Raw genomic sequence first — 24,082 nt, 5'->3', positions numbered from 1 at the left:
TGATTTCAAATGTATAAGTTTCATCAAGTTTAGTCCTACCTATCAAAATTTACGCGCCTGAGAAAATTTGGCTGATTTTCGAAAAAAGGGGAAAAGACCCCCTAAAATCTGTACAGCCTTAATGAAAATCGCACCATCATATTCAGAGTATTAGAAAACTCTACTGCGGAGGTTTCAAGCTCTTATCTACAAAAATGGGGAATTTTGCATTTTTTTGCCCGAAGAAAGATCACGGATGCGTGTGTATTTGTTTGTTTGTTTTCCCCAGGGTTGATCGTATTCACCCAGTGGTCCTATAATATCATGGGAGGGCTCATTCGAACGGAAATTAAAAGTTCTAGTGCCCTTTTTAAGTGACTAAAAAAATAGGAGGGCAACTAGGCCCCCTCCCACGCTCATTTTTTTCCCAAAGTAATCTGATCAAAATTTTGAGATAGCCATTTTTTTCAGCATGGTCGAAATTATGATAACTATGTCTTTTAGGATGACTTAATCCCCCAAAGTCCCCGGGGGGAGGGCTGAAAGTTATCAGCTTCACCCAATGTTAACATATAGTATTGGTAATTGGGAAGTATACAGACGTTTTCAGGGGGGATTTTTTCTGGTCGTGGGGGTGGTTCGAGGGTTATGTGGGAGGATCTTACCATGAAGGAAGTTTTCATGGGAGAAGGGACATTGCTATTATATATATAAAAAAAACAAGTTTTTTAACTGAAAGTAAGGAGCAACATCAAATCTTAAAACGACAGAAAACATTACGTATATGATTGGGTTCATCCCCTAGTCAATACCTCGCTCTTTAAGCCAAAGATTATTTAGTACTTTCATAAGAGCTATTTATTCTAATTAACGGCATTTGTGATTAAGGGGTCATTTATAAAGAATTGGAACAAAATTCGAACTTTAGCTTAAAGAGTAAGGTATTGACTAGGGGCCGAACCCTCTAATATACGTATTAAAAATATAAGAATATAGAGGTTCGTTACGTAAGATAATTCGTAAGTTAGGTATATTTATTACTAATAAAAACGTTCGTAAATAAAACTAAATAGGTTTCGAGAAAGACATTTAACCAAATAAAAGTAAATTTAATGTGCAATTTTTTTTTATTATTCATGTACGGTGAGCCAAAATCAAAACCTGCATTAATTCAAAAACGTTCAAAAATTAAATTAAAAAAACAAGCTTTTTTTTAACTGAAAGTAAGGAACGACGTTAAGACATAAAACGAAAAGAACTTATTCCGTATAAGAACGAGGCTGTCCCCTCCTCACCACCTCGCTCTTTACGAGTAATTTTGAATTTCTCACAAATCTATTTTTTTTAACAATAAAAAAATTTAGTGTAAAGGGAGATTCCGTGAGGATGGGACATCCTCTCTCATATACGGAATAATTTCTGTTCGGTTTAAGTTTTAACGTCGTTCCTTACTTTCAGTTAAAAAAAACTTGTTTTTTTTATTTAATACTGTCAGGAACAAGTGCAGACAATAGGGTGACCCTGAGTTGAGAATGTACATGAAGACGGTGTCATTTTTTACATAGCCTACTCCAGATCCTTGCACGAACATAGAAGTATCTAAGGTTGAGGGCTAGATTCATTGCTAATATTACAGTTGAGATCTCCACCTAGAATTACGCTGAATCCAGGAATGAGAGTGCCTGAGGTATATTTAGCAAGTTTGCTACATGTCATGCCGAATTTCCTGTCAGACTTTTCGTCTTTACAATCAGGTGGCATGTAGACAGTATATACAGTTGCGCAATTCATTTTCAAAGCAACGAAAGTGTCCATGGGGGTATAAACCATAGGCATGAGATTAGCTCTTACTAAAATTCTGACGTCACCAGGTAGATGGCCTCTTGCACTACTAATTGCCGGAGATAAAAAAAAAAAATTTCAACCATTCAGCTTGAGTAAACCAAGCCCCTCTTTCGATAGAAAGGCTCTTTTAAGCATATGATATCACAACTGTGCGAAATTTTTTCTAGAAGAGGTCGCTTCATTAGAACACTTCCATTAATGTTCAAGGAAATAGTTCAGGTTGTAGAATCAGTCATTTATGACTGGCTCCAATGCAGTCATTTATAAGCCTGCGCGACTGGACACTTAGACACGTATGAGGGCTGGTCAGCTGAGCCACATAGGCTACATTTCATAGGATTCTTCCACTGAGTGTCTTTAGCCTTCAGATGATTGTTGGCACATCTTGTGTATTTGGGAGGATTCTTACACAGGCTAGCCGCATGACCGTACTGCTGGTAATTATATTGCATTGGAAGAAACTTGAACTCAGTATAAATAGGGGCTCATAACCAACCAATAAACTTTCATAAGAGGCTTGCTTGATATGTGCCTTTTCAGCAAATTTGAGCTGAAAGGAGCGCATTCTACCAAGCTTCTTAGCTTCAGAGCAGCTTGCTATCAGCAGAATAATATCATCATCAGCTATAGGGTTTTCAGGGGTGCAATAAACAATTCCAAAGTATGATGGGCTTTTCATTTTAGCTTCCAAAGACTAGTTGTGAGCGTTGAGAGTGTATGCTACCGACTGAATAGCATCTTTATTGGACAAAATGAGTCGCCAAGCATTCTTACAGGGATTCAGTTCAATAATACGATCATTGCTGTTGACGCAACTTATACTATGAAAGTCTTTTTGCGGTTAAGGATTGTCCAAATCTTTAGGAGGGTTCTTCAAGATTACCGTAAAAGTAGGTTTTGAAGTCTGGGACAACTCATTTTTGACGTAATACCTTAAATTAGGTATCCCAAGACCACACTGCCTTTCTATGACGAACAAACAAACGTTGAAATGGAGATAAATCCACTTATTAGACAGTGAAAACAGATACAAAAGTCTGACTATTTCGACCTCATTCACAGCGATCGTCATCAGCAGATATACTAAAGCATTAAAATTAAAAATAACATATTTATACAGAATAAAATAATAGCTTCCAGTCCACAAATAGTTAAGGGTTCATTCACTAGATCTGTCTGAGTGAGTTCATTAACAGGGTTTATCCAAAGTCTTGAGATGATCAAAGTCTTGTTAAACCATGTTAATGGACTCTGTTAAACATGCTAATGAAAATAAAAGTCCAAATTGATCAAACATTATTGCATAATAGGTTTTAACCAAGTTCTGAAATATTTCACAATTCCTGGGGTAAAGGGGCTTACTGATTTAATAAGTTAATAAAATATCCAATATAAGCCAAGTGTGTTCACTTTGAACTTTGAAGCAATACCAATAATATGCCCCTTTTGAAGAAACAACCCCCACAGTCTCTAGGCACAGGCTATAAATTATTCAAATTGCCAATTGTTTACAGATAAGTTTAGTGCATGTTATAAATATCATCTTGACATTCAGTGGGTTCAAACTTTCAATGATCATTATCTGGGTCAAAAGGATTGCACCTTTTGCTGTGGCAGGGAGGGGGGAATAGAGGGCCAGGAAACAGGCTAAATAACTTTTCCTCCCTGATCAGTCTGAACTTTAAAGTTATAAGCCCATGAATCAAGAGGAATTTGAAGCAAAAATGTTTCTGGACACGCCCCCCCCCCCAAAAAAAAAAGAAATATGGCTTTAAAAAAAGCCAAAGTACTTCATTCCAAATCTGCCAAAAGCTTTTGTTCTTAAGTCCTTTGGCTAAGAGGACCCCAATGTAGAAACAAAAATAGAACCAAAAAAATGTCTCCCCTCCAAAACAGAACCTACAAAAGCTCTTTTGACCCTTTTGAGGGCCATAAGTGGTTAGCAACTAGTTTCTCTTCCTACCCAGCCCATTTTAATCTTATAATAACAGATCGAAAATTTGAAATAGCTGATTTGTTCAGAAACCACAAAAGGTATAATAAGCGTGGCCCTGGGGTTGAAATCCAACCCCAGCAATGATGGCCCTAAATTATGTTAATTACCCGTTGCTAACAGAAAGGTTCTAATTGAAATGGACAGGCACATGTGCTCTTTCTTGTCTAACCAGCTAAGAGCTCTTGAGGTAATTTGCATAGCCAAGATTCTCAGAATTTCTCCATGGGTATAATCTTGAAAGAACATGCATGTCTTTGTAAATCAAAATATGATGTGTGAGCCTGGGCTTTCAGATTATCTGCATTACCGTAGAAATGGTTTGGTGGTTGATTTGAAAATGGAAATCAAACTGAGACTTAGGGGGAGGGGCCTAAATCAAAAGCTGCTATGTATATTATGGGACATGTGGATACACATATTCACGGTAAAAAAAAAACCCTTAACCACATGTTTAAAATCCACTTTTAGAGTACTTCTCCTCCCAATCTCATTAGCAAGTAAAAAAAGAAAAAAAAAAGTTTTGAAACAATATGCCTGATGAAAAAAAAATAAACCTAAATTTGACTCTGGAATAATAACGGTTTTCACATGTATGTTTTAGCAGTAAAACTTAATTATGAAACCATTTTACATTTGAAAACGAGCTAGAAATCCTTCGAAAATGGTGGCTGATTGAAAAGAAAAGTGCACTGATAGAGTCACCGTAGTCGAAAGTTCTTGATAGAGATTTGCAATCACTTCATATTGAAAGTTTTCAACCCACCCTATATTGAAAATACAGCCTTCTTGTGCTTGAAACCATTGTATAAATAAAATATACAAAAATCATGTTAACAAGGTTAACACGTTGGACACAAGCATCCTAGATGTTATTTTTGACTGAAAGGTATAATTTTTTTTTCGGTTTAAGGTTTCTTTTGGCATCGTTGAATATAGCAGAGACTTCTAAAAATACGCAAAAACTTTGGTTTTTGTTCCATACTTCTAAAAACAAATCCAATTTTTTATTGCTCTTGGATGTTTCTGGACTAGTGACTACAATGTGTGCAAATTTCAGCTTGATCAGAGAAAAGCAATATCTTCTCCAAAGAGGAGATCTGAAGTTTTTTCAAGCCCAAAAAATGTTTTCCTCTGATTAGGTGGAAATTTTAATAAAATTTAGCCTTTAATAAGGGTATATTGACCCTCCCCTCCCCCCCCCCCCAAAAAAAATAATTCAGAGATAAAGGGCAAAACTAGCATTAGTTCAAGAACTTCCTGCAATGTGTTCTATGGTTTTTGTCCAACACTCCCTACCCCTCAATTGTTTAGTTTTATCTATTTGTAAGCTACAGGCTATATCTTATTGCAATTTCAGCCTTATGGCCATTCTTGCCCACCTGTGCCACTATTTCCCTCTTTTTTCTTCCATGATTTAGAAGCCACGTTGCATTAAGTTGACCTACACAAGAATATACCATTTGATTGGCGTTCTTTACATTTGAAACAGTCATTGTCAGCAAAAATTCAATTTAGAAGCCTTAATTATTACTAAATTAATACTACTGCTAAAAACTCGACAAAGCACCAAGCCATTCGAGGCCAATACAGCTGCATAAACTCCTCTTCCATACCACTTTATTCAGAGCTTGACTCTCTACCCCTCCTAAGAGTTAGCTCCAATTTTCTTTTAACTGATTTCTTATGACGTCTTCCCTGGACTGACCTGCTGTAAGTTTGGTTCCAGGTGGATTGCCAAAAAATCAGAGTCTTTGACAGTTTGTAAACCTTCAAAGGTAAAACATAGCCTAGCCATTTTAAATTATTTTCATTATAACCTTAAAAAATTGGTCCAAACCATTTTTTTTTGCTCATTTTACTGTTTCGTATATCGTTGGTCTATTGAAATACCTCATTTCTCGAAGTTTTTGTGTTTTGATTACTATATATGAAGATTAGGGTCTTTTTTATTACTTCTTCGTAGAGGCTATGCTACATCATGGCTTCGCCATAATTTTGAGAGCTTGCTTTTTGCTTTTCAGGAAAATCTGAGTATTTTTTTCTACATTTGGGCCAAAACTTTAATACAATATAGTCCCTTGTCTAAAAATACCTTTAATAAAGGAACCTTTAAAAAATGTAGGAGATACTCAAAAGACTCAAAATAATCAGATACAGACTCGGAATCAGAGACAGACTCAAAATAAGATTCTAGGAATTTTATAATTTTCTGCTGCTGCAAAAAAGTTATCAAATGAATTTGCAATGGCAGCAATCATTGTATTTGGAAACAGTGATGAATGGTGGATCAAAAGAACTATTTATCTTTCAACTAGCAAACAATTTCACATTTTGAAATAGTTTTTTTTTAAATAGATCTAGAACCTACTTAAAAGAAACTGTTTTTTTTATTCTTTTAAACTTGAAAGCATTTTGGCTTTTGTTTACTTTTTTGTGTGTATTATGACAAATAAAAATGCACTTTTCGTAATATATATCAGTTTGAGTAAAATGTAATTGATGCTTTAGTCTTTTTAATGGTCTAGGGGGTGGTATCTACTACTACTGCTGCTACTAATAACTCACTGCAGGACCAAGCCGCCTAAGGCCAACACATCTACACACGCCCCTCCTCCATCCCAATCTATTAAAAGCCCCCCTATATACACCCTCCCAAGGAGCTCTGATTTCCATTCAGTCCTTCCTTATGACCTCCCACCTGATTTGGAAACGAACTGCTTTTCTTGTGGCCCTACAAAGTTGGCCGAAAAGGATACTCTTTCGCCATTTGTCATCATTAATCTGCAGAACGTGTCCTGATCATCTTAACCTTTCTCTCATTATAGCCTTAGAAAGTGTGATAGAACCACATTTTTCGTACAGCCTACAGTTTGAAGTACGGTCAGTCCGACCATTACCTAAATAATCCGTGGACAATTCCTCTGGAAAATATATAACAAATCCTCCTCTGTTTATCAGAGCGCCCACGTTTCAGAACAATGCTTGGCCACTGTCATCACTGTTGCCTCTAATATTAAAATATTGGTTCACAGACTTGTGTTCCTATTCTTCCAATTTTTTTTCAATTGTGAAAAAACATTTGAGCCTCAGATTTTCCACTTTTAACATCTTCACTGCATTCACCATCTCTACTAGTAATGCTGCCTAGGTAAGTGAAGCTATCTACTTGATTGATATTTTCTTTGACCAAGGTCACCTCTTTACCTTCACTTAGCCTATTCCCTGTCAAAGGGAATAGGGGGATAATATCATCATACTAAATAATTTCCTTCTTGCAGAAAGTAAGTTAATGCCTCGGTAATTACTACATTCACTCTTATCACCTTTCGTATAGAGGGGTTTAATTAAAGTTTTCCTAGGGTCCCTAGGTACTTCACCTTTTTCGAATTCATATTCATTACCTTCAGTAATTTTTCTCTAACAACACAACCATCATATTCAAGAAACTCGTTTACCACACTATCGGCACCTGATGCCCTATTATTTTGTAATCCTTTTAGTACTGTCTCTAATTCTTCCTTGCACAATAAATCTTCCTTAACTTCCAAGCGTTACAAACTTTTCATTATTTTGTGTATCATTTCCTTAAGGCTGTCCTGGCTAAGTGGACGTGCGTTGGGTTGAGAATTCTTTGCCCCAAGAGGCACGGGTTCGATCCTTGGCGTGGCCAGTTATTTGGGTTTTGGACGCGGGTCACTGGCGTGACTCTGTTAGCTTAGCCAAAGTAGAACCAGCTATAAATTGGTACCAGGAGAAATCTGGGGAAGGTAAGCAGGAAGGATGTGCGAAAGCACAGGATGACTGACCTCCCTCCCTCCATTGCACTTCCTGGCTGAAGGGCTATAAAACGGAGATCAGCAGCACCGGTTTGAACCTTAAGGGTCTAGTGCCGTCATACTTACTTTACTTACTTTTTACATTTCCTTAAACTTAATCACGGTTTAGCATATTGTCAAAATATTCTGCAAGTGGGGCAAATCCAGATTAACTATTCCCTCTCAATTTTTTAGCCTTCCAATTTTACTATTATGTCGTTTGGCTGTATCTTCCATATCTTCAGCGATTTTATCCATTTCCTCCACATCACTTCACCTTAATTTATGTTTTAATGCTTTCTTTACTTTCTTCCACTTTCCACTTAAAACAATCGAAATTCGTTGCTTTTTAGCATGTACAACATAACCTATATATAGCCAATCAAACTAGCCTAAATAAACCAACTTATGATATGTTCTTATGTTTCTAGGATTTTGAAAAAATAGGACTTTAATGAAAGTACACAACCCACTCAAAACAGTGTGCTGTTGAAGGAGCAGAAAAGGCTGTAAGCAGCCTGTAGAAAATAAAAGATTAATTTAGAAGGCTCTTGATACTTTTTTCACCAGTCACTATGTTGATATTTTTTTAGTATAGAATTTAGATTTCCTAAAAAGAATCAAGCAAAAAAAGCAGAAATTTATTTTTGCAACTGATAAAGTCAGTAAGAACATGCAAAAATGACAGGGTTATTGACTTTTTGACAGACCTAGACTTATATAGCCCGTCATGTCTTGGGGTTAACCAAAAATAATTCATGTGTACTGGTAATTTGTCTTTTTTTAACTTAAGGGTTACAACTCTTATGGAAAAGGCCTTGCTGCTGACAAGTTTTGACTACAGTTCTCAGGCGTATTTCTGTCTATTACTCTGGAACATAAAAACATTTGATAGTCTACCTCAACATCAAATAGATGTATAGTGCAATGTTACTGATATGTATATTTACTTTCAAATCCCAGTTCTAATCTGCGCCCCTTCTCTTATTAAAGGTAAGCAACACAGGCGCCGAGCTTTATAGTCCCTATTGGTGGTGCTGATCTCTGTTTCATGGCCCTTCAGCCATAAGGTGTAATGGGGGGGGGAGCCGTCCTGTGCTTTCGCATACCCTTCCTGTTTACCTTCCCCAAATTTCCCCAGGCACCCATTTATAGCTGGGTTGACTCTGGATGTGCTTACAGAGGCACGCCACTGATCCCCGTTCCAAACCAAATAACCAGTGACACCCGGACTGGAACCTCGTTGACAAAGGACTGGAACCCCTGTCCTCTTTGACAAAGGTTAGAAGTCTAGCGTGCTAGCCATTTGCCTAAGGCGGTTTAGAATAATTCTAATAGTAATAATAAAACTCAGAATAATTTCTGAGACTTTATTGTTAGAATATAAGGATGAAACAAATAAAATGAAGAGAACAACGAAAATTTTCAGCTCTTGAACAAAATAAAATTTTGATGTTGAACAAGTACTTCTACCTTTGTCCTTTGTGCGCAAAAAAAAGAATGTACTAACAAACTATTATAGCAGTGCGAAATTTGCTAAAACTCTTTTATGGTGCAAACAAAGCCCCAAAAAATGCAACTTTAAACCAAAATAGAAAACGTCAAATTTCAAGAGTTACCTATTTTATATCAGAAGTCAGCTATTTTTATAAGCCTTAATATTTTTTTTTTCGACTTGATCGTTTGTTTTCCCATTGCTTCCAAACCACTTATTTTCATTTTTTCTCTTTTGTTGTACTAAAGCCCGCTTGACAGTAGTGTTTTCACTGGATCAAAAAATCTTTCACTTTTTTTCCCCTATCTATTCTATTATGGTTTGTACACCATGAGTACAAGTTACCTTAACAGTGGACGGTAGTGTATAGTTTGTACTTGTGTTGTTATATAGACAAATCTGAATCTCTGGCATAAAACTTCTTTTTTTTCAGAGGGAGATCTTCCAGTACAGACTCCTATAAAAAATCCCGTAAGACAAAGCACTCAAGAGAGTCATCGCGTAGTAGATACAGGCAGAGATCCAAAGATAGAAGGAGTAGAAGATCATATTCTAGAAGTTTGTCAAGATCTGATTCCAGAGAGAAGTATAGAAGATCTAGAGACAGAAAGAATAAACAAGAAAAAAGGTAAGTTTCTTTTATTTTTAGTTTTTGAAAGAGTTTATTATTATACGTTTGTTCTTCATATTGTAGTTGAATATTTCTGCTGCTTTCTCTAGTCAAGTCTTATCAAGACCACAGATACTGGTCATGAGTGGCCTTTAGAGCATTTGGAAGCAGACTGCATTCTCAACTATGCTTAAAATAAATATTTTTGGAAGTAATTGTAAAGCAAATTGAAATTGTCTAATGTATCCCAACATGAAGCTCACATTCATTTAATCAGCCATTTTTAGAATTTATGAATACTACTAAGTATTTTCAGGAAATTATAAGCATAAACGCTTTGATGTAACCCAATATTTGGGCCGCCATATACCTCATATGAAACGAACTGGCACAAAATTTTTTTAATCAGCCATGTTTTACTATTTGTTCCATTTTCTTCCTAAACCCAGAAGCAAAGGATGGCTGGCCCTCAACCCCTCATTGCACTTCATGGCTGAAGGGCTAGGAAGTGGAGATCAGCACCGCCGTTTGGGACAGTGAAGTTCAGCGCCTTATTCTTTACCTTTAATAAGGGAAAAGCCCAGATGGGGACACTAATTTGAAAACAAACATACATATAAGTAATATTGCACTACACATCCATTTTAGGTTGAGGTAAGCTATCAAATATGGTTCCATTGTAACTGAACCACCGTAGTTGAACCCCAAGCGACTGAACTCCTGTTACTGAATCACCGTGCAACTGAACCACCATGCAACTGAACCACCGTACAACTGAACCACCATGCAACTGAACCCCGTACAACTGAACCCAGTGCAACTGGACCCTCGTGCTACTGAACCCTCATGCAACTGAACCCTCGTGCAACTCAACCCCCGTGCAACTCAACCCCATTTAACTAAACCCCCGTGTAACTAAACCACCATGTAACTGAACCTCCGTGCAAGTGAACCACCGTAAAACTAAACACCTGTGCGACTTCACCATCGTAAAAATGAACCACCATGAAACTGAGCCACTATGAAACTGGACTACCGTGTGACTCAACCACCTTACTTACATTAAGTAAAATACCAGATAGAATCTTCAAGTGTCCAACCTTGCTGGAATTGTTTGTTCTTTTAAGTCTTTATATAAATTATTGTCAAGATGATTTATAAAAATTCTCTGTTTTGTTGTCACGAAAACAAAGAAAATCGGACGTCATAAACTCTTAAATCTAGATTTATTTCTCTTTTTTATGTCCGTTAATTGAGGTTCCCTTCACCCTGTCACTTTCTGCGGGTCTAAGCGTTTACCCCCCTCCCCCGCGAAAAATTTCCCCTCCTCCGCCCACGGAAACCTCATCACTTGGAAAATAACCCACTCGCGAAAATTATGGATTTCAAAATTTAAAAATCTTCTTTGAGTCGTGTTATTTTTTAGTTTAATTGAGAAGTTCCAAGTGAGGTGGAATAGAGGAATTTATGTGTAAATCTTGCCCCCCCCCCCTCCCCGTGCAAATACTTTCTTCTCATGAAAGATCCTTCAGACCCCCCCCCCCCACAAAAAAAAAATTTCCGTATGTTTCCCAATGACGAATACTACCTGTAAGCAATAGACAAATCAAAAAACTTAAAAAGGAACAGAAACTTCTGCAATGGGGTTATCTGATTGTTTTGTAGCTAGGAAGAGAGGTAGATGTCTCAAAGGATGCATTTTGATGCCAAAACATCTCAGCTCTCATTGAGCCTTCAAATAAATACAGAATTAGCTCTAAGGGAGAGACGACAGGAGTAGTAACCGTGTGCACAGTTTCACGCCTACATTCACGCCTACAAGAATATCCAGTGGAGTTTCACGGATACATGGCTTACCACGGGTCAGTCACCTATTACTACGAACGGTACATGCCTTACCAGACGGGTTTCTGGGCTAATAGGTGTATGGAAATACTGTGGGTACGGCAACCTAAATGGAATTTGAGGGTCGATAAAGTGAAATTATGTCACTATTCTATTTTTTTTTTTCTAAACCAGTATTGCCTATAGCTTAATATATTCAAAATATTTTTTTGATATCTCTAATAGTGTATGTGTCTTCCGTGTCAGAAAACCAGTGGTAAATCCCGTATCAGAAAACCGGTGTGTCTTGTTTAGCTGCCAATATTCTAACAATACCTATAGTTTACAATCATTTACATTGATAGAGATATGGAATCTTCTAAGCGACTTCTGGTGAGTAAAATTTTCTTATATCGTACATGAAAAATTAAAATAGAATGTGCATATTAATTTCGGCAGATTTAATCCGGATATGAAGGGTCACCCCCTCCTCGATATCATGCTCTTTACGCTAAAGCTGTTAGCACTTTCAAAAAGCTTCCTATTCTAATTAAAAAGTCCCTGTTTTTTTTTTCTTCAAATTTCGGTAAATATACAAAAACAGGGCCAATTAGTTTTCTCACTATCTGATTAAGTTTAGCATGTTTACAAATTTGTTGGTTAAATGGCTTTCTCAAAATTGAGTTATGAATTAACTTACGAACTATGCATGAGTACGGTCCAAGGGTTGCACTCAACGTAACAACCCAAAATATAAAAGAAAAATTATACTAAAATGCAGAATTTAAGACTATTTTTTAGCTTTTAAAACAACCCTAAGCATTAAAACTTCAACGATGTCAAACAGTTCGTGATAATGAGCTGTAAGTAAGGAGCGCCCGTCCTCAAAAGTAACCGAAATTCTAAAAAACAGAATTTTTGATACCTACAGATATATAAAAAAGAGTCAACTTTTTATGCTGATTTCAAATACATAAATTTCATTAGGTTTAATCTTACCTATCAGAGGCTACGAGCCTGAGAAAATTTGCCTGATTTTTCAAAAAAAGGGATAGTCACCCCTTAAAAGTCAAGTGGTCTTAATACAAATCTGACCATCAGATTTAGCGTATTAGGAAGCCCAAATGATAAGATTTCAAGCTCCTATCTGTAAAAAAGTGGAATTTTCTATTTTTTGCCATGCAGAAGAATGATCACGGATGCGTGTTTTTATTTCATCACGACTGACATGCAAAAATTAGCGGCACAATATAACTAAATTAGCATGCATATATTTAGGGTAATGAGATACAGAAACCTTCTGGGTTTTACAATTTTATAGCTTTTATGAACGACGTTTGAAACACAATGAAGGTCTTGGGAGCTATTTACCTAAGCTTTAATTCTTAAATCGTTTGTAAATTTTTAAAAGCTTTTCCTTTCAATAGAAAAATTTAATTGTTGATATGGAAGGAGAAAAAGTTCTTCGATTACAATGATTTATTTAGTCCAGGTTAACTGCTTGTGTCATTTTTTCAACTTTTGGGGGTTTGGTACTGTGATATTGAAGGGGGGGGGCAGTGCCCTCTCATAAGCTAAATAGTTTGAAAACTGAAAATGATTTTTATTTTTTAGAATGTTGTTGATCAATCATCGCAGCAAAAACGCCCAAAAATGGATGAAACTCAGGATAGCACTGAGACGGGATTAATTGAATCATTGAATGCAATCAGATCAACTGTAATTCGTCTCGCGCCCCATTCCAAAGGAAAGAAGGAATCTGCCGAGCTAGCTGTGATTATCGACGTAAGTTTTAAACTGATATTCTAAAAATATTTTAATAATTTTGTAAATCGACTTCTTATATGCTTGCAATGAATAATGCTATTCCTCCCCCATCTCTCTCATTCTCTCCCCTTTCTGTCTCTCTCTCTCTTCTCTCTCTCTCTCTCTCTCTCTCTCTCTCTCTCTCTCTCTCTCACTATCAGAGTGACTAAATTCTATATCAACATCCTTTTCTCGTGCGCGCTCGTAACCTCGTCTAAATGAACCTTAAAAAATGAAATAAAGCTATGTCGACTTTGCATGTTGATATAAAATATATCCCTAAAATAACTTATGGAGTTACCATACGAAAGTCAAAACTATGGCTCGTGAGGGGATCGAACCCTCGACCTTCGCGTTATAAGCATGACGCTCTAACCAACTGAGCTAACAAGCCATTAAGAATATTATCACTCTAACACTTAGATTTTGTTAATTTTAAGCTATGTATCCGAGAAAAGGATGTTGATGTAGAATTTAATCTCACTGATACTTAGATTTTGTCAATTTTAACCAATGTATCCGATGAAGGATGTTGTTAAAGCATTTATTCATTCTGATATTTAAATTTTGTCAATTTTTATTCGATGCATCTGACAAAGGATGTTGATAAAAAAAATTTATTCACTCTGACACTTAGATTCTGTCAATTTTTTTCAATGTAACTGGCAAAGGATGTTGATAAAAAAAATTATTCACTCTTGTGCTTAGATTTTGTCAATATTATCCGACATATTCGACCAAGGATGTTGATAATGAATTTATTCACTCTGATACTTAGATTTTGTCAATTTTATCCTATGTATCTGGCAAAGGATGTTGATAAGAACAATTTATTCACTCTAACACTTAGAATTTGTCAATTTTATCCTATGTATCCGAGAAAAGGATGTTGCTATAGTATTTAGTCACTTTGATACTTAGATTTTGTCAATTTTATCCGACATATCCGATATAGGATATTGTTATAGCATTTATTCATTCTGAAATTTAGATTTTATCTATTTTATCCGACATATCCGACAAAGGATGTTGATAATGAATTTATTCATTCTGAAATTCAGATTTTCTCAATTTTATCCTATGTATCCGATGTAGAATTTAATCTCGCTGATACTTAGATTTTGTCAATTTTAGCCAACGAATCCGATGAAGGATGTTGTTAAAGCATTCATTCATTCTGATATTTAAATTTTGTTAATTATTATTCGATGCATCTGACAAAGGATGTTGATAAAAAAAAAATTATTCACTCTGACACTTAGATTCTGTCAATTTTTTTCGATGTATCTGGCAAAGGATGTTGATAAAAAAAAAATGTTTTCGATGTATCTGGCAAAGGATGTTGATAAAAAAAAATATTCACTCTGATGCTTAGATTTTGTCAATTTTATCCAACATATTCGACAAAGGATGTTGATAATGAATTTATTCACTCTGATACTTAGATCATGTCAATTTTATCCTATGTATCTGACAAAGGATGTTGATAAGAAAATTTATTCACTCTAACACTTAGAATTTGTCAATTTTATCCTATGTATCCGAGAAAAGGATGTTGATATAGAATTTAGTCACTCTGATACTTAAGATTTTGTCAATTTTATCCGATATATCCGATATAGGTTATTGTTATAGCATTTATTCATTCTGAAATTTAGATTCTGTCTATTTTATCTGACAAATCCGACAAAGGATGATGATATTTAATTAATTCATTCTGAAATGCAGAATTTGTCAATTTTATCCTGTATCTCCGAGAAAAGGATGTTGATAAAAAAAAATTTATTCACTCTGACACTTAGATTCTGTCAATTTTATCCTATGTATCCGAGAAAAGGATGTTGATATAGAATTTAGTCACTCTGATAGTGAGAGAGAGAGAGAGAGAGAGAGAGAGAGAGAGAGACAGAGAGACAGAAAGGGGAGAGAATGAGAGAGATGGGGGAGGAATAGCATTATTCATTGCAAGCATATAAGAAGTCGATTTACAAAATTATTAAAAATATTTTTAGAATATCAGTTTAAAACTTACGTCGATAATCACAGCTAGCTCGGCAGATTCCTTCTCTCCTTTGGAATGGGGCGCGAGACAAATTACAGTTGATCTGATTGCATTCAATGATTCAATTAATCCCGTCTCAGTGATATCCTTAGTTTCATCCATTTTGTGCGCGTTTTTGCTGCGATGATTGATCAACAACATTCTAAAAAATAAAAATCATTTTCAGTTTTCAAACTATTTAGCTTATGAGAGGGCACTGCCCCCCCTTCAATATCACAGTACCAAACCCCCAAAAGTTGAAAAAATGACACAAGCAGTTAACCTGGACTAAATAAATCATTAAAGGTAAAGGTAAAGGATGCGGCACTAGACCCTTAAGGTCCAAACCGGCGGTGCTGATCTCCGTTTCGTGGCCCTTCAGCCAGGCCCTTCAGCCTTGTAATCGAAGAACTCTTTCTCCTTCCATATCAACAATTAAATTTTTCTATTGAAAGGAAAAGCTTTTAAAAATTTACAAACGATTTAAGAATTAAAGCTTAGGTAAATAGCTCCCAAGACCATCCTTGTGTTTCAAACGTCGTTCATAAAAGCTATAAAATTGTAACACCCAGAAGGTTTCTGTATCTCATTACCCTAAATATATGCATGCTAATTTAGTTATATTGCGCCGCTAATTTTTGCATGTCAGTCGTGATGAAATAAAAACACGCATCCGTGATCATTCTTCTGCATGGCAAAAAATAGAAAATTCCACATTTTTACAGATAGGAGCTTGAAACCTTATCATTTGGACTCCCTGATACGGTAAATCTGATGGTGTGATTTGTATTAAGATCACCTGATTTTTAAGGAGTTTCTATCCCTTTTTTTTCAAAAATCAGGAAAATTTTCTCAGGCTCGTAACTTCTGATAGGTAAGATTAAACATAATGAAATTCATTTATTTGAAATCAGCATAAAAAGTTGACTCTTTTTTATATATCTGTAGGTATCAAAAATTCTGTTTTTTAGAATTTCGGTTACTTTTGAGGACGGGCGCTCCTTACTTACAGCTCATTATCACGAACTGTTTGACATCGTTGAAGATCTAATGCTTAGGGTTGTTTTAAAAGCTAAAAAATAGTCTTAAATTCTGCATTTTAGTATAATTTTTCTTTTATATTTTTGGTTGTTACGTTGAGTGCAACCCTTGGACCGTACTCAAGCATAGTTCGTAAGTTAATTCATAACTCAATTTTGAGAAAGCCATTTAACCAACAAATTTATAAACATGCTAAACTTAATCAGATAGTGAGAAAACTGATTGGCCCTGTTTTTGAATATTTACCGAAATTTGAAGAAAAAAACAGGGACTTTTTAATTAGAATAGGAAGCTTTTTGAAAGTGCTAACAGCTTTAGCGTAAAGAGCATGATATCGAGGAGGGGGTGACCCTTCATATCCGGATTAAATCTGCCGAAACTAATATGCAAATTCTATTTTAATTTTTCATGTACGATATAAGAAAATTTTACTCACCAGAAGACGCTTAGAAGATTCCATATCTCTATCAATGTAAATGATTGTAAACTATAGGTATTGTTAGAATATTGGCAGCTAAACAAGACACACCGGTTTTCTGATACGGGATTTACCACTGGTTTTCTGACACGGAAGACACATACACTATTAGAGATATCAAAAAAATATTTTGAATATATTAAGCTATAGGCAATACTGGTTTAGAAAAAAAAAATAGAATAGTGACATAATTTCACTTTATCGACCCTCAAATTCCATTTAGGTTGCCGTATATGACGTACCCACAGTATTTCCATACACCTATTAGCCCAGAAACCCGTCTGGTAAGGCATGTACCGTTCGTAGTAATAGGTGACTGACCCGTGGTAAGCCATGTATCCGTGAAACTCCACTGGATATTCTTGTAGGCGTGAATGTAGGTGTGAAACTGTGCACACGGTTACTACTGACAGGAGGATGGAGGTAGAAATTATTTGATAATCCCTAGGCATTTCTAGTCTTCTTTTATAAGCCGAAAGTGATTGGAGACTAACCAACCGTAAGAGGTTTTTTTTTGGGGGGGGGAGATTTTCCACGGGGAGGTATTTTCTGGGAGGGGGTATTTTCCGTGAGGTCTTATTTTCCGAGGGGTATTTTCCTTAAGGGATTTTTTTTTGTGGGGGGGGGGGGGTAAACGGTGGCTCTCACCGTCTACATACTGTAATTTTTTTGTTACCACTTTGCTTATTTTTTTGTTTTCATTTTGTGGTATTTTCTACGCTCGTAGTTGTTTATTGTTTGCTTTGAAAAAGGTTAATTATCTGTTTCAGTGCAGTGGTTCAGTTGCACGAGGGTTCAGTTACACGAGGGTTCAGTTGCACGGTGGTTCAGTTGCACGGTGTTTCAAATTTCCTGTTGGCAATCACCCCCCTCCCCCTGAAAAGTTCTTCTTAATTTCATTTACATTTTCCTTATTCTTATTATTTAATTCCTGATTGTTTTTCAAGCCATGGCGGAAATCGCTTCCTCCCTCTGTGGAAATTATTTCCCAGAAATCCATCCCCGATCGAAAGTTTCTCCCATAGGAAATTCTTTCATGGAAAATTTGCCCCCTCTCCTCCTGTAAAATCATCTCCTGGAAACTTTGCTTCCCATGGAACATTATCGACGTAGAAAATCTCCTTAGGGACACCCCCTCCGAAAAATGCCGGTAGATTCTCCCAATAACAAATACTTTATGCAAAAATGGCAAAATTATATAGATTAGCCTACAGCCCTTTCCCCAGGGGCTGTGGGTGGTCATGTTATCCTTAGAGGCATTTTTTTGGACTGTTCGACTATGCCAAACAAATTGGCTATCTTAAAATCGTGATCAAGCATCTTTGGGAAAAGGGGGCTTGAGGGGGAGCTAGTTACCCTCCAATATTTTGGTCACTTAAAAGGGGCTCTAGAACTTTTCATTTTTTTTTTTAATGAGCTCTCTCCCAATCTTTTAGGACCGTTAGTTTGATACGACCACCTCTGGGGAAAATCAAATAAATACGCACCCGTGATCTTTCTTCTGGCAAAAAAAAAAAACAACAAGAATTCCTCATTTTTGTATATAGGGGCTTGAACTCGCTTCATGTTCTGAATTTGATGGTGTAGTTTTCACTAGTTCATTTGAATTTTTGGGATGATTACCCCCTTTTTCAAAAATCAAGCAAATTTTCTCAGGCTCTTAACTTTGGATGGGTCCCATTGAACTTCATGAATTTTACATATTTGGTATCAGAAGAAAATCCAATTCTTTTGGTATATTAATTGTTATCAAAATTTCCTTGTTTACAGTTTTTGTCACTTTTGGGCCGAGTTGCTCCTTACTTATAGTTCATGACCACGAAACGTTTGAGCATTTTCCACTTCTGAATAGATGCACAACTGACATAGAACAGTACTGTTATGAAAAAATTAAACGGTTGGAGCAAATGAAATCTCTTGAGGGAGCAGTGATGAAAAAGGGATCGTTTTTTAGTCCCTTCCCTTGGAAAGTTTCGTAAAAACTGTTAAATGCATAAAAATTTGACTATTTTCACATTAAGAAATAAACACACCTGCTTTGTGTTTGATTCAGTTTGGCGAAAGTTCTTAGTTTCTTTACTTCAAAGCCCTTTGGTTGTCGCCTAAAATCCTCGTGCTTTCATCCAATTTCATGTATGTGTTTCTAATTTTTGGTTTTATTTCTATGAAGAACGTCGAGGTCGAGAAGTAGATCAATTTCCAAGAAAAGTAGCAAGAAGAAGAAGGATAAACGGTCAAAATCTAGAAGTAGACGTTCTCCATCTGAATCGTCAACCAGGAGTAGCTTCACCAACAGGTATCGTAGTATTTTAATTCTGATGTACCATCGTAATTTATCGATTTGCAACACTGTAGGCGTCAGAAGTGCCTATGTTGACACACGACATCTTCTGAAATTTCTGGATAAAATTGAAAAAATTGTTTTACCATTCTTCTTGGTAATAGAATGCTGGATATTAAGTAAAGTTTCTTTAATTAGTTAAAAAATTTATGGGATGAACTAGTCAAAGAGCTTGTTGAATGACAGACATGGAAAAGAGAAGAAATCCGTAGTGTTTCCTTTTTCTCCTGTTTCCTGAGGACCGGTGAAAAAAAAGTTTGCCTCTTCCCATAAAATGCTAATTCTTCTTACGCCTCCCCCATTCCCTTCAAAAAAGTAATTTGTTTTCCCTGAAATTCCAACATGTTCCACGACCCGTGAGACAGAACGGGGTATAGTTACTGAACTATATATATAAAACTCGTCATCTTTTAGTGAAACCTTCTGGCTGTTTGGAGTCTCTATAGCGAGACATAGTCGCTCGCCTTTAGAGAAAAAAACGCTTGTTCTTCTGTGATAATTCAGAAACCAACTCCCTGATCTGATCTCTGCTCTTCACTGGACAAACGGTTTCTGGTCCATAGTTTGCTCTGAAGTTTAAATTTGGAACCAGTAAGTGAATACCTAGGGTATATTTTCAATATTATATTGACGCTAGTAGCTGTTTTCTACGTTGTAAATTAATGTACAGGTCAAAAGCGTTTATGTAGGCTTATGGATTAGCCAATTGAAGAAATCAGCAAAACCTTTTTGATATGTGACATAAATTCAATTTTAAACTGAAAATATCAGAGAAGATAATATTTATTTCCGAAAGACGCTATGAAAAACACTTGTCTTTATTTCCAAAAGATTGCTTAAGGTTTATGGTATTAATTTCCTATGTCAAGTATATATATATAAACGGAAACAGCACACCAACCTTAGAAAATGGTTGATAATGAAATTTGTCATGTGTAAAATGATAAATATAAGAATTAAAAGAATTTAGTAAAATATAGCGTAGGCTTACATAAATAGCGTAACAAAATTAATCAAAGAAACTTAACACAATAAATGGTAAAAAGAAGGAGGGAGGTTCACTCCTCCCTTCCTCGCAAGATTCACTTATTTAAAAATTTGATTGTACAGATAATTGAAATTGATATTGTATACTTATTTGAAAATTTTTAAAAACAGATATTGTACATGTATTTGAAAAATTTGATTTCTGATCAAATAGAATTTGATCAGAATTCTTCTATATATCTCTGAAAAATTTATTGGGGTGAAAAATGGTGATTTCTGTTGAGACAAGACGAGGGAGGCAAGCTGTAAGGGGCTGGGGAGACTATGGAACAGCCAATGTGTTCGGGGGCTGTGAAGAGAAGTACTGGCGAACCGTAAGCAAATTTTGTTCTTTTTTTCTCAAGATGGATAGGTTTATGGTCAGTAAGAAGAAAAGACATGGCGCTTGAACCACTAATATTCCAAAAATACTCACTGTAATACTGCCATTCATATGAAAACAATGTAGTAATACTGGGCTGTAGTATTAAATAGGTACAAAAAAAGTTTACAATGTAAAGTGGGTACAGTACAAAAGTACCTTCAATGTTTAGTAATATTGGAATATTAAACGTTTTATCTCTTTGATTTTGCTTTTTCACCTGTGAAGTCGATCGTTGAATAACCACTATCTGTATTAGATATACTCTTTATATTCAATTTCGCTTTGGATGGGGGGTCGCTCATGTAAGGCCAACATTTTATCAGGTTCTTATTTGAAATATGTGTTGGCCCTTAAAGAGATTGAATATAAACTGCATGAATCACATGTTTTGCTATTATTAAATATGTGAAAATCGAATTCGCCTAAGTGTCGAATCATTTTTCTGGCTTTTGTTTCGCTCTCACTCACTCTCACCTCCCATTCTCACTCTCCCTTTCTCCTTCCGCTCTCTTCCTTTCTTTTGTAATCATGAGTTAAATTATGAAGTATTTACTACCTATTTCTGCGTCTTATTTCCCTTTTTATTTAATCCAGCCGATTGCCCAAACACAACATCTGCCTATCGCCATATGTAAAATGTTTTTCTATGGAATTTCTAGGAATATTGGCCATTGGTCGTAGTACAATGTTTTCCGTACTACTACAAATATGACGTGTCAGCATAAAACCGTCAGAGTTTCTCGGCTATCCGGGTTACAGCGTTAGCTAGCAACCTAGTAAGAGACGATCACATCCAGGATTAAGAAATATAATAACCCATAACTCGTAAAAAAAAGAGTCAGATCAAAACAAAAAGTACACCATTAAACCGCCTTGTCCAAAACCCCATTATAAAAAACTTTCTGTCCATTGGCTTCAACAGCAAGGGGAATATATTGGCTTGAAAATCAAGAAAAGTGGCAGCTACTACAACATTCTACCTAAAGGGCATCTATTTTCTTTTTTTCTTCGACAAATAGCTTGGCACTGGAACATCGTAGAGAGTTGTTCAATTCTTTACCTTAAGGACCACCATTCCATAAGGGAAAAGGCCTTGTAGGTCTGAACCACAGTCCCAAGAGTCTTTAGGATCTTTTTATAGGACTCTTTTTAACAAATTACCAATTTGGATTCTTTTTAACCCATTTCCAACACTATCTGGTGAGCAGAATTCTTAAAAATAAAGAAGAATTTTTGAATTTCGATTTCGCGCATAATTTTATTATTGTACGCCATTTAGGATGCTAGAATTCTAATTTGGGCAAGAAATACTAAATGGGCAACAAATACTAAATACTGAAATAGTACAAAACGGGGAATAATAATTCCCTGGTTTTTGTTTCCTTTTCAGCCCATTTTGGCTGTATTATTTTACCCTTTCTGTATTTTAGGCGTGTATCTCGTAGTTCATCTCTGTCTAAGACGGATGTAGTCAAAAAGGAAGTTAAAACTGCTGTAAGTGAAACACAGAAAGTTGAAAAGAAAGGTAATGTTTGACGATGTTTGTTGCTTGAGCTAACTTTAAGTGGGTAAATTTGATCACGAACGACAATTATACTGAGGTAAAAACTCTGTATAATACTTGCAGAAGCCACTATACCATGATAGCGTATTCGTTCCTAAATATAGCCTATATTAAGTTCCTTCAAAATTAACAGTTATTATAGATAATAATTTTAAAGCTTCATTTGACTAAATATATTCATTTGAGGCCTCTTTGATTTGTTTGCAATGACGAAAGTCATGCATCAGCTATTATGGAGAAGAGCAGATGGATTTTTTTCTTTTGGGGGGGGGGGTGAGTTTGAAGCCTCAAAGTGTAATTTTAGACCCATTACTAAACTTTTCTGAATTTCAGCAAGAGCCTCTTAAGATAAATGTGAAAAGAGTGTGAGGGGAGAATGTAACCGTTGTGCTTACTTTCATTCTGTGGAATATTTTTTGCCTATGGGGTGGTGATGGGTTGACAACTCTTCTCAGTGTGGAAATAATGATCATAAAATTTATATTTCAATCCCCCCCCCCCACCGACAAATATTTTGACGAGTACAGCTTTTCAGGAATGGTTGTCATTCTCGATGTATTGCTATGCAAAAATAAAAATTGAACGTTCGCAGCCAGAGCTGGATGGGATGGCTCCTTGACGCTGCAGCCAGTTTGACGCAGCCAGAGCCTCCTTAGGTTTAAGAGAGCTCTGGATCCAGCCAATCGTTGTAAGAAAGTGTAAGTAAAGAGCGACCCTCATAAAGAGAAGCTGAAACTGAGAAATTTAATTTTGATTTCAATATACGCATTAACAAAATCTGCTTTTTATGTTGATTTTAAATTTGAAATTCGTCAGTTTCAAGTTTCCTTATCAAAGTTATTAGTATCAGATAATGTGTATATTTTTTTAGAAAAAAAAGATGGCAACTAGAGATTACCCTAGAAAAAGGGTGCGATCTTCACAAAGATTATGAATGGGGGTTAAAAATGTCTGAAACACATAGATCTACTATTATACACAGAATACAAAACTTTTTATTCCAATGGAAATTTAAATTTCTAGTGCCCTTTATTCGTAATAAAAAAAGACACGCCACAGCGAAGTGCTGATTTCTGCCATTTAGTCCTGAAAAACAACCATTTGGGCCCAGATAAGGACAACGTGCATTCGAGCAAAAGTTTTGAGATTCACAATTGGCTTTGTAATATTTACTAACATTTATGTTTAGTGTTTTTATGTATATAAATATATGACATTGTTACATACATTATTACATTATATTATATTACGTATATAACATTATGTTACATTTATATTTATACTGGCCATGAAGTCCCTGAAACGTAGTCCTTGAATTCTCTGAAGTCCCACGGTGGCACATGAAGTCCCTGAAAAAGTTTACAGTCCCTATAAGTTTCTACTTGTTTTTCAATTTGGATACTATACGGGTACGGATACGACGGATACTTGTGACTTCAATACGGATACTTGCGTTTTTCAGATCAATCGGAGACAGCTCCTTGCCTTGTCGAAGTATTAAACAGAAATTCGTTCATCATACGCATTTACATTATTCCAGTAGCACTTCAAACTTTGATCAGGTCATTCATTCTGTTGCACTAAAATCGCCGCTTGAGTTTGTATATATTTGCCATTAGGATCGTGTTCATTTGCCGCTCAAATAAAACCTAACTTCAAATAATTTACTATTATGGTAAATAATTTACCATGATTTAATAATTTACCGTAATGGTAAAATAATTTATCATTCAAATAAAACCTAAGCTTAACACACATTGGCTTTAAAAAAAAAAATAGTGGAAAATTTTAAGTGATTGAAAGAGAACAAATATTGTGCTTCCAAAAATTGTCCGG

General features: G+C 35.8%; 1 protein-coding gene and 1 non-coding gene across 2 annotated transcripts in view; one reads left to right on the top strand and one right to left on the bottom strand.

Moving 5' to 3' along the window:
- LOC148951582 (uncharacterized) overlaps positions 1 to 24,082 on the top strand; it is a 57,369-nt gene that overhangs the window by 12,330 nt on the left and 20,957 nt on the right. The window contains exons 2-4 of the mRNA XM_089090346.1: positions 9,564 to 9,758; positions 19,101 to 19,226; positions 22,113 to 22,207. Coding sequence (XP_088946472.1) covers positions 9,564 to 9,758; positions 19,101 to 19,226; positions 22,113 to 22,207 — 416 coding nt within the window. The remainder of the gene's footprint in view (positions 1 to 9,563; positions 9,759 to 19,100; positions 19,227 to 22,112; positions 22,208 to 24,082) is intronic.
- Positions 13,691 to 13,764, bottom strand: TRNAI-UAU (transfer RNA isoleucine (anticodon UAU)). Its single transcript has one exon. It is a non-coding gene; the product is annotated as a tRNA-Ile (tRNA).

This window comes from Artemia sp. Qi Xiang Cuo, chromosome 6 (assembly GCF_049724085.1).
Source record: "Artemia sp. Qi Xiang Cuo chromosome 6, ASM4972408v1, whole genome shotgun sequence".
In the NCBI taxonomy this organism is placed as follows: Eukaryota; Metazoa; Arthropoda; class Branchiopoda; order Anostraca; family Artemiidae; genus Artemia; species Artemia sp. Qi Xiang Cuo.
This window is presented reverse-complemented; position numbering and strand designations above follow the sequence as displayed.